At 44.7% G+C, this 12,009-nt stretch overlaps 1 protein-coding gene across 8 annotated transcripts in view; it reads right to left on the bottom strand.

Annotated features, from left to right (window-relative positions):
• Positions 1-12,009, bottom strand: part of LOC311144040 (histone deacetylase 4-like) — a 184,699-nt gene that overhangs the window by 60,210 nt on the left and 112,480 nt on the right. For all 8 annotated transcript variants that reach the window (XM_084179974.1, XM_084179972.1, XM_084179973.1 and 5 more), the window contains 4 exons: positions 8,326-8,544; positions 6,621-6,813; positions 5,655-5,788; positions 3,925-4,027 (listed from right to left, as the gene is read on the bottom strand). In XM_084179974.1, the coding sequence (XP_084036100.1) occupies positions 3,925-4,027; positions 5,655-5,788; positions 6,621-6,813; positions 8,326-8,544 (649 nt within the window). The remainder of the gene's footprint in view (positions 1-3,924; positions 4,028-5,654; positions 5,789-6,620; positions 6,814-8,325; positions 8,545-12,009) is intronic.

Here is a 12,009-nt window from a genome sequence, read left to right as displayed (position 1 = left end):
TGTTCCATTTCTTAAAGTGGCCAGTGATTTCAATAGAAAGCAGCAGCCTCTAATGTGCTAGTGATGGCTATTTAACAGTCTGATGGCCTTGAGATACAAGCAGTTTTTCATTCTCTCGGTCCCAGGTTTGATGCACCTGGACTGACCTTGCCTTCTGGATGAAAGCGGGGTGAACAGGCAGTGGCTCGGGTGGTTGATGTCCTTGATTATATTTTTGGCCTTCCTGTGACAGCGGGTGCTGTAGGTGTCCTGGAGGGCAGGTAGTTTGCCCCCGGTAATGCGTTCGGCAGACCGCACCACCCTCTGGAGAGCCCTGCGGTTGCGGGTGGTGCAGTTGCCGTACCAGGCGGTGATACAGCCCGACAGGATGCTCTCAATTGTGCATCTGTAAAAGTTTGTGAGGGTTTTAGGTGCCAAGCCAAATTTCTTCAGCCTCCTGAGGTTGAAGAGGCTCTGTTGCGCCTTCTTCACCACACTCACTGTCTGTGTGGGACCCCAGTGTTGAGGATCAGGGAAGTGGAGTTGTTGTTTCCTACCTTCACCACCTGGGGGCGGCCCGTCAGGAAGTCCAGAACCCAGTTGCACAGGGCAGGGTTCAGACCCAGGGCCTCGAGCTTCATGATGAGCTTGGAGGGTACTATGGTGTTGAATGCTGAGCCATAGTAAATGAACAGCATTCTTACATAGGTATTCCTCTTGTCCAGATGGGATAGGGCAGTGTGCAGAGTGATGGCGATTGCATCGTCTGTGGTTCTTTTGGGACGGTAAGTAAATTGAAGTGGGTCTAGGGTGACAGGTAAGGTAGAGGTGATATGATCCTTGACTAGTCTCTCAAAGCATTTCATGATGACAGAGGTGAGTGCTATGGGGCGATGATCGTTTTGTTCAGTTGCCTTTGCTTTCTTGGGTACAGGAAAAATGGTGGCCATCTTGAAGCATGTGGGGACAACAGACTGGGATAGGGCGAGATTGAATATGTCCGTAAACACACCAGCCAGCTGCTCTGCGCATGCTCTGAGGACGCGGCTAGGGATGCCGTCTGGGCCGGCAGCCCTGCGGGGGTTAACATGCTTAAATTTCTTACTCACGTCAGCCACGGAGAAGGAGAGCCCACAATCCTTGGAAGTGGGCTGCGTTGGTGGCACTGTGTTATCCTCAAAGCGGGCGAAGAAGGTATTTCGCTTGTCCGGAAGCGAGACGTCGGTGTTGGCGACGTGGCTGGTTTTCCTATTGTAGTCCGTGATTGTCTGTAGACCCTGCCACATACATCTCGTGTCTGAGCCATTGAATTGCGACTCCACTTTGTCTCTATAATGATGTTTTGCCAGTTTAATTGGCTTGCAGAGTGAGTAGCTACACTGTTTGTATTCTGCCATGTTCCCAGTCACCTTGCCATGGTTAAATGCGATGGTTCGCGCTTTCAGTTTTGCGCGAATGCTACCATCTATCCACGGTTTCTGGTTAGGGTAGGTTTTAATAGTCACAACGGTCATAAAATCTCCTATACAGTTCCTGATGAACTCAGTCACCGTTTCAGTGTATTAGTCTAAATTATTTTCACAAGCTACCCGGAACATATCCCAGTCAGCGTGATCAAAACAATCTTGAAGCGTGGATTCCGATTGGTCAGACCAGCGTTGAATAGTCCTTAGCACCGGTACTTCCTGTTTGAGTTTCTGCCTATAGGAAGGGAGGCGCAAAATGGAGTCGCTTGATGGTTTTTGCGACTGCACTTGAAGAAACTTTCAAAGTTCTTGAAATGTTCCGTATTGACTGACCTTCATGTCTTAAAGTAATAATGGACTGTTGTTTCTCCTTGCTTATTTGAGCTGTTCTTGCTATAATATGGATTTGGTATTTTACCAAATAGGGCTATCTTCTGTATACCAGCCCCCCCCCTACCTTGTCACAACACAAATGATTGGCTCAACTTTTAAGAAGGCACACCTGTTAATTGAAATGCATTCCAGGTGACTACCTCATGAAGCTGGTTGAGAGAATGCCAAGAGTGTGCAAAGCTGTCATCAAGGCAAAGGGTGGCTATTTGAAGAATCTCAAATATAAAATATATTCTGATTTGTTTAACACTTTTTTGCTTACTACATGATTCCATATGTGTTATTTCATAGTTTTGATGTCTTCACTATTATTCTACAATGCAGAAAATAGTAAAAATAAAGAAAAACCCTTGAATGAGTAGGTGTGTCCAAACCTTTGACTGGTGCTGTATGTAAGTAAGTATTACAGTCTCTCCAGACAAGAAGTGTCTGCAAGATGACTAAGTTAGACATTATATCCCCCCTTGAGATACAAACTAATCTTGACCTGTACAAATTCTAGCAAAACATCATCAAGTGGAAACCCCACACCCTTAATACAACACCCTGCATGATTTGAGAATATACGCTACACCGGTGTATGTGTATTAGTATAATTGAGCAAGCAGCATTTAACCTTTGGGCGTGAACATTTAAAATGTGTCTAGGTTACCGTTCACTCGTCTTAGTGGGCCCTGAGTTGATCGTAACACTGCATTAATATGAATTAATATAGCAGACGCTCCTAGATTGACTCATCCCACACACACACACACACCAACCACATTTATAATAATAATAATATAATATGCCATTTAGCAGACGCTTTTATCCAAAGCGACTTACAGTCATGCGTGCATAATTTTTTTTTTTGTGTATGGGTGGTCCCGGGGATCGAACCCACTACCTTGGCGTTACAAGCGCCGTGCTCTACCAGCTGAGCTACAGAGGACCACATTTATAGCATAGAGCATCGATGCAAGATAGAATATACAACATAATCACACACAGATGAACACAGTTGAACACTTTTGAAACAGTGCAAGTGGAAATACATACAGTCCATCTGTCCAAAACATTGGTTCCACAGGGGGTACTGTTTTCATGAGAAGACTCATGAAAGCATATAGAATTACTGGTAAAATGCACACGACGGGGTCCTTCAGGGGTACTCCGGGCAGAGCGAAATGTACTTGGTGGTACAGTAACCAAAATAGGTTGAGAACCACTGGTCCAAAACAGTCCAAAACATTTAATGACTACCTTACTCCACAGGCACTGCTGGCTAACTCAGCTATGAAAGCCAGGGTGGTCGTAGTTAGCTGTTTGAGCCAAAATGTCAGTCTCTCTTACTCTCCCAACCGAGAGGAAATCTTTAGGTGATGGATCAGTAAACTTTGGGAGGGAGTAAACACGGAGGGGTGATGTCATGGAAAATTGTGTGTGTGTGTGCATGCGTGTTCATTATTGGCAGAGAGGTGGCGAACAGCTTGACCAACAGCTTAGAGGTAGATTTCAACAAGTTCCACAAGTTCCAAATCTGACAAAGAAACAGAAGAATAGAACCACAACAAATAAAAAGACTGTTGTTTAGGTAAACAAAACAATCTCTTTGGAGATGTACTGAGTGTCCCTGCTTTGGTCTACACAGAAGGCAATAATGTAGATAATAAAGTTGATAATGATCTGGTAGAGGAACACTATCATTAGACCAGCTTTGTCCTGTAATAATAGACAGCCGAGGTATAAGAGGAGGGAGAGAGCTGCTATTGTATTATTGTCATAACACTGTCATACAGTAGGCAGTCTTGCTAATTTACTTTGCAGATATAGGGGTCAATCTTAACTTCTGACATGCATTGATGTCAATGGAAGACTATGTGAAATTTTGACTTCGGTGGAAGTTGAGATTCGCCCTGCACAATATACCGTGAGCATCTACTCAACGGATCCTGTTTAGTGTACAAAGCAACAACCACTTGGGTCTGGGCCCGTATCTACAAAGGGTCTCAGGAATGCTGATCTAGCACCAGTTTTTCCTTTTGGATCATAATGTATAAGATTATATGGACAGATCCTAGATCAGCACTCCTGGTGTAGAACGTACTGTCTAGTTTCTGTCGAAGTGGGTTGGTTCCATACAGAAGGACGTGGGCCTCAGAGTGAACCGTCTGCAGTTCTTCCAGTGTGGCTTTCCGCCCCCGGATACACTGCAGAGAGACAGAGAAAGAGAGAGGAGGAGAGAGAGAGAGAGAGAGAGAGAGAGAGAGAGAGAGAGAGAGAGAGAGAGAGAGAGAGAGAGAGAGAGAGAGAGAGAGAGAGAGAGAGAGAGAGAAAGAGAGTTGGTAACACTTACTATGACACCAGTATCTGTAATTGTGTACCCATTTGTTATAATGTACTGTTACTTTACTAATCCCCAAGGGCCACCTGAGCTTTTGATGGACAGGAGAGATGGAAGGATGGAGGGATGGAAGGATGGAGGGATGGAAGGATGAAAAGGAGGGAGTAACACCTGCAGCCAGGAATCTCCAATTAGTAACAGTGGAGGTCGTAAATGAGGTATGAAAGGGGGAGTGTGTGTAAGAGCTAGAGAGAGAGAGAGAGAGAGAGAGAGAGAGAGAGAGAGAGAGAGAGAGAGAGAGAGAGGAGAGGAAGTCTGGGGGTGGAATTTGTTTGCTTGTTTATTTGTTGTTATTATTTCTGTTTGTGCCATTCAGGAAAAACAGACGGTAGCTATGCAACCAAGCGTAGCACTGACGCAATGAACGAGTGAGATGCAGGAGAGATCAGACACACACACACGCGTACATGACACCCGCACGCCCGCACACACACACGCGCACACACGTGCCACACACACAGCGATGCGGGAAAGATGATCCCCATTTAGGAAGCATTAGACTGTTTTTAGACCTCTCGAATGAAGAGAAAAGAATGCCTCTTGCTGAGCAAATGTGTGTGTGTGTGTTTTTGTGTGGTAATTGTGTGTGTGCACTTGGTCGTGTGTGCATATGTGAGTGCGTGTGTGTGGATTGTCACAGCACAGGTGCAGGGCATGATAAGACCCACTATAAGCTTTTTATCTCTACCAGCGCTTCAAAACAACCTAATACTTCAAAACAACCTAATACTTCAAAACAACCTAATACTTCAAAACCACCTAATACTTCAAAACCAACCTAATACTTCAAAACAACCTAATATTTCAAAACAACCTAATACTTCAAAACAACTTAATACTTCAAAACAACCTAATACTTCAAAACCACCTAATACTTCAAAACCAACCTAATACTTCAAAACAACCTAATACTTCAAAACAACCTAATACTTCAAAACAAGGCCCTAAGCTAAACAATGATCGAAGGTCGGTTTAGATTTTTTTCCGCCAAATGGTTAAGGTTAGGATTTGGCAAGGGTTAGCTGATCCTAGATCTGTGCCTATGGGCAACTTGCTGTGGGGTGTTTTGTCAATGGGGAGGTTGGGCAGCATGGTTTAACACTGCCCCCTCCTGGTCAGAAATGGTGCCTTAGAACGCTTTGAAAGTGGAAAAATGGGTACATCTCAGTAGTCTAGGTTAGATGGGAAAAGGAAGCCATTCTACTATTAAGACAGGACGGCGAACAAGCTTCCTAAGTTACTCTGACAGAATGTATACTCTAAAATGGATTCCTCCCCTTAGTCTCTGCACTGATCTGAAAAGTGTATGGGTGAAAACACTCTGCGCAATTACTTATAGGTCAGTGATTCAGTGACTGAAACCATGTGTGTTTGTGTCAGTATAGATTATTGATACACATCCAAGAGATGAGCTTTGGTGATGGTCTCCGTACCTCACACTTGCCCCTCAGTCCTGTCTCCTGTAGTCGAGACCAGATGCTCTGGATGCGTCCGGCGTGCTCTGGGTGTGTGTTGGTGTTGCCACACATACACTGGTGCTTCTGCATCAACGTGTCATACACCAGGCCTGGAGGGTGATGGAAAAACAATGGGTTAGGAAAAACAATGTTAGGTGACTGTTTGGGAGACAGTGGCCGTGTCCGAATACCCTTACACGCGTTCTAAATATTAGGCATTTTGGGTATGCAAAAATAGAACGTTTTATAGAATGTGACATTTTGGAAATGAAGTATGCTTTAAATGCCAGGATGTCATACTCATTTTGGCATTTGATTTTAGTAGAATTCGCTGCACACTAATGAGGAAGAGAATCATATTTTCAGACTTGCGTGTGTTTGACAACAGCTGATAATCAGATAAATTGACGTGCTGTACCAAAATGAACAAACGGCGGCTAGTCAATGCAATCGCGCATTAGATGACACATTCTGAGTATGGATGATCCTAGTACTTTGACATTTGTTGCTTACTGCGTTCGTTTGTACTAAACAGTACGTTCTAAATAGTATGTAGTACGATTAGTACATAGTATGTAGTTTTAGTAAGTAGTAGGCAAGCCAGATTTTGGACACGGCCATAGATTCTCACTTCCACTCACTTTTTCTTTCTCTCTCTCAAACACACACACACACACACTTACACACACAGACAGACACACAACCTGTACTGCACGTCTGATCAGTATGCTGGACACTGGGGCTCTCAGAGTGGTTTAGAAGGGAAAGAGTCAAGGACTTTATTATTTTTCAGGGAGAGAGGACACATTCATCTAAGAAAACAGGCAGCTAAGCCCTTGCAGACTAAAGGTTAGAGAGAGAGATAGAGTGTGTGTGATTGTGTGCATGAGTGCGCACGTGTGTTAGTGTGTGTGGGGCAGGGTTGCTTTTTTGGACACTAACCAGTGGTGAAGCGAGGCTTGGTGGGTGGTTCCTGCTGCACCACGATGGGGGGAAAGCAGGCCGAGGCAGGAGATGATTGGGCCCTGGAGAGGGGGCGGTGAACTGGGAAGGTGATTGACAGGCCAGCTGCCTCCATCGAAGCCTGGTAGTTCCTCAACTGGTGGATTCTCTGCTGCTCCAAAAACACATCCTGCTGCTCACAGAGAGAGAGACAGAGAGAAACAGAGAGAGAGACAGAGAGAAACAGAGAGAGAGACAGAAAGAGAGACAGAGACAGAGAGAGGCAGAGAGAGAGACAGAGAGAGGCAGAGAGAAACAGAGAGAGAGACAGAAAGAGAGACAGAGAGAGGCAGAGAGAGAGAGAGACAGAGAGAGGCAGAGAGAGAGACAGAAAGAGAGACAGAGACAGAGAGAGGCAGAGAGAGAGACAGAGACAGAGAGAGGCAGAGAGAGAGAGACAGAGAGAGGCAGAGAGAGAGACAGACAGACAGAGACAGAGAGAGACAGACAGAAAGAGAGACAGAGACAGGCAGAGAGACAGAGAGAGAGAGATGTTACACACACGTAAGTGCTCTCTCTCTCTCTCTCTCTCACACACATACACTCCAAATTCAGCTATCGTGTGCATCTGTTGAACTGCTGCAAGATTTCTTACTAGCCAGAAGATGGCACTTGATGCATATCATTATCACAGCCAGACAGACGTGAATCAGACATGTGTGAGCTGATTCAGGAGCATAAAAATACAGAGACAAATGCTTTGTAAGTATGCATGTATTCAAATGATCTCATTTATAGTCACCCCAATTAATATGAAAGCCTTCTGGTGGCGCTGGCTATAGGTGTTTGTCATAAGGAGCTATTGGGATTCAGATTCCCAAACTGTATTGCCACTAAGTGAATTGCCACCACTGTAACTAACAGACCAGGATTCGATTAGGCATCGCTCCTGTTCTAACACTTAATTTCCCAGGGGCCCCCAGTGCTCTACTTCCTGCCGGGGGATGTGGGGTTTGTGGGCGTCATGGCAACAGGGAGGACAGTGGATTGGATTTGGACTGACCGCAGGGCTGTATGTTAGACAGGGAGGACATGGTATGTGTTTGTGTCGGTGATGATGTGTGTGTCGGTGTGTGGCCCTAGGGAGACTCAGATTCAGCTGTAGAGAGGAGGCGTGAGGCTGCCCTCAGCCATTCAGATAAAAACCTGCACGCTATTTCACTTTGTGAGTAGGAGTATAGTGTGTGTATGTTCAGTGAGAGTAAGCCATGTGTGGGTGTCTGTTTTTCGTGAACTTACTAAAAACCCAAATAGCCTACATTCTGTTCACTATCACCAAAGTGACATGACAAGTGTGTAGTCTTCTCTGTCTGCCTGCCTGCCTGCCTGCCTGCCTGCCTGCCTGCCTGCCTGTCTGTCTGTCTGTCTGTCTGTCTGTCTGTCTGTCTGTCTGTCCATCTGGATACTCCAGTTCTTGTCCACTGGTGATGTTAACCATATTTACAAAAAGGAGAAGCTGTAACGGCAACAATTAGGTTGTGTGTGTGTGTGTGAGTTTGTGTGTTTGTGTGTCTGCATTTATGCATGTATGCCTGAATATGTGTGTGTGTGTGTGTGTGTGTGCGAATGTGCGTGTGCATGTATGCATGAATATGTTTGCGTTTGATTGTGTGTCCCCCTCCTCTTCCCGCTCTCGGTCCCGTACCTGTCTGAAGAGCAGCTCCTGGTCAACCACCCTATCTCTGTGGTCCCTCTCCTCTTCCTGGAGGTCCGGGGGCTCCTGCTTGACCGTCATCCCACACATGAGGACTCCGTCCTGGGGACATAGGGCTTGGTGCTCCCTTAGCTCCTCTTCCGTCTCCTCCGGGTGGCTCTCGTGCTGCCTACCCGGCCCCGGCCCTGGCTCGCTGGGCTTGGCCATCATCTGAATGGGGGGAGGGGGGTGGAGGTTAAAGTTTAGAAGACACAGCACTGGGTATGAATAAGTTACACATACCTGTACAAAACCTGTACATACCTGTACAAAACCCAAGTAATATAATAATATTATTATTAATAATAATAATAATAATAATAATAATAATAGGACACTTTTTACCCAGAGCGGTAGTCATGCATGCATATTTTTGTTGTATGGCTGGCCCCAGCAACCCATGGCATTGCAAGCGCCATGCTCTACTGACTGAGAAACACAGGACCACATAACGATAAGTAATGATAACTGTTGCAATACATATGTTGTGAAACATCTTATCGCTGGGTGACTCCTTGCTGCCTATGGCCTAGAGGCAGTGTACACTACCGGTCAAAAGTTTTAGAACACCTACTCATTCAAGGGTCTTTCTTTCTTTTTACTATTTTCTACATTGTAGAATAATAGTGAAGACATCAAAACGATGAAATAAAACATATGGAATCATGTAGTAACCAAAAAAGTGTTAAACAAATCTAAATATATTTTATATTTGAGATTCTTCAAATAGCCACCCTTTGCCTTGATGACAGCTTTGCACACTCTTGGCATTCTCTCAACCATATTCACCTGGAATGATTTTCCAACAGTCTTGAAGAAGTTCCCACATATGCTGAGCACTTGTTGGCTGATTTTCCTTCACTCTGCGGTCCGACTCATCCCAAACCATCTCAATTGGGTTGAGGTCGGGGGATTGTGGAGGCCAGGTCATCTGATGTAGCACTCCATCACTCTCCTTCTTGGTAAAATAGCCTGGAGCTGTGTTGGGTCATTGTCCTGTTGAAAAACAAATGATAGTCCCACTAAGCCCAAACCAGATGGGATGGCGTATCGCTGCAAAATGCTGTGGTAGCCATGCTGGTTAAGTGTGCCTTGAATTCTAAATAAATCACAGACAGTGTCACCAGCAAAGCACACCCACACCATCACCCCTCCTCTTCCATGCTTTACGGTGGGAAATGCACATGCAGAGATCATCCGGTCACCCACACCGTGTCTCACAAAGACACGGCGGATGGAACCAAAAACCTCAAATTTGGACTCCAGACCAAAGGACACATTTCCACCGGTCTGATGTCCATTGCTCGTGTTTCTTGGCCCAAGCAAGTCTCTTCTTATTGGTGTCCTTTAGTAGTGGTTTCTTTGCAGCAATTTGACCATGAAGGCCTGATTCACACAGTCTCCTCTGAACAGTTGATGTTGAGATGTGTATGTTACTTGAACTCTGTGATGCATTTATTTGGACTGCAATTTCTGAGGCTGGTAACTCTAATGAACTTATCCTCTGCAGCAGAGGTAACTCTGGGTCTTCCATTCCTGTGGCGGTCCTCATGACAGCCAGTTTCATCACAGTGCTTGATGGTTTTTGCGACTGCACTTGAAGGAACTTTCAAAGTGCTTGACATTTTCCGTATTGACTGACCTTCATGTCTTAAAGAAATGATGGACAGTCGTTTCTCTTTGCTTATTTTAGCTGTTCTTGCCATAATATGGACTTGGTCCCCCCCCCCCCACCTTGTCATAACACAACTGATTAGCTCAAATGCATTAAGAAGGAAAGAAATTCCACACAATAACTTTTAAGAAGGCACACCTGTTAATTGAAATGCATTCCAGGTGACTACCTCATGAAGCTGGTTGAGAGAATGCCAAGAGTGTGCAAAGCTGTCATCAAGGCGAAGGGTGGCTATTTGAAGAATCTCAAATCTAAAATATATTTTGATTTGTTTAACACTTTTTTGGTTACTACATTATTTTATTTGTGTTATTTCATAGTTGTGATGTCTTCACTATTATTCCAAGAGTGTGCAAAGCTGTCATCAAGGCGAAGGGTGGCTATTTGAAGAATCTCAAATCTAAAATATATTTTGATTTGTTTAACACTTGTTTGGTTACTACATTATTTTATTTGTGTTATTTCATAGTTGTGATGTCTTCACTATTATTCTACAATGTATGTCTTAAAGAAATGATGGACAGTCGTTTCTCTTTGCTTATTTTAGCTGTTCTTGCCATAATATGGACTTGGTCCCCCCCCCTACCTTGTCATAACACAACTGATTAGCTCAAATGCATTAAGAAGGAAAGAAATTCCACACAATAACTTTTAAGAAGGCACACCTGTTAATTGAAATGCATTCCAGGTGACTACCTCATGAAGCTGGTTGAGAGAATGCCAAGAGTGTGCAAAGCTGTCATCAAGGCGAAGGGTGGCTATTTGAAGAATCTCAAATCTAAAATATATTTTGATTTGTTTAACACTTTTTTGGTTACTACATTATTTTATTTGTGTTATTTCATAGTTGTGATGTCTTCACTATTATTCTACAATGTATAAAAAAAAAAAACTTGAATGAGTAGGTGTTCTAAAACTTTTGACCGGTAGTGTACTATTGAGCTGAACGACGAGTCGATAAGCTCACGACCAGTGCTCCGGTGTTGTATCGATGTGCCTGCTAACCTGAGGTGCTTCCTACCGGGCGGCTGTATCATGGTCATGTCGCCGGCGGTAGCTAACGTGGCAATTTTTTTCCCTCTCATGATTTTATTTCAAGTATGATAGCAGCCTACACAATAAATAAAATATTGATAACCATCTAGATGTCACCTTGTACATACATACAGTCTACTACTCAATGGGGAGGGCATGAACAGCAACACTAGGACACAGTGCCCTTCACTCCCGCTTGCCAAGCACTATGAGGGGGGCAGGTAGCCTAGCGGTTACAGAGTTGGGCCAGTAACCAAAATGTCACTGGATTCGAATACATAAGCTGACAAGGTGAAAAATCTGTCGATGTGCCCTTCAGCGAGGCAGTCCAGGAGCGCCATAATACTATTGCTGACCCTGTAAAACAACACTTTTCACTGCACCTATCCGGTGTATGTGACAAAAAAAACATATACAGTGATCTCGTAAAGTATTCAGACCCCTTGAAGTCCGGTCTGTGGCTGGGCCACTCAAGAACATTCAGAGACTTGTCTTGAAGCCACTCCTGTGTTGTCTTGGCTGTGTGCTTAGGGTCGTTGTACTGTTGGAAGGTGACCCTTCGCCCCAGTCTGAGGTTCTGAGCGCTCTGGAGCAGGTTTTCATCAAGGATCTCTCTGTACTTTGCTCCGTTCATCTTTGCCTAGATCCTGGCCAGTCTCCCAGTCCCTGCCGCTGAAAATCATCACCACAGCATGATGCTGCCACCACCCTGCTTCACCGTAGGGATGGTGCCAGGTTTCCTCTAGACGTGACGCTTGGTATTCAGGCCAAAGAGTTCAATCGTGGTTTCATCAGACCAGAGAATCTTGTTTCTCATGGTCTGAGAGTCTTTAGCTGCGTTTTGGCAAACTCCAAGTGGGCTGTCATGTGTATTTTACTGAGGAGTGGCTTCCGTCTGGCCACTCTACCATAAAGGCCTGATTGGT

The sequence above is a fragment of the Coregonus lavaretus genome (genome assembly GCF_964263955.1).
Source record: "Coregonus lavaretus genome assembly, chromosome: 16".
Classification (NCBI taxonomy): domain Eukaryota; kingdom Metazoa; phylum Chordata; class Actinopteri; order Salmoniformes; family Salmonidae; genus Coregonus; species Coregonus lavaretus.
The sequence above is the reverse complement of the archived record's forward strand: the minus strand, read 5'-3'. Positions and strand labels throughout refer to the sequence as shown.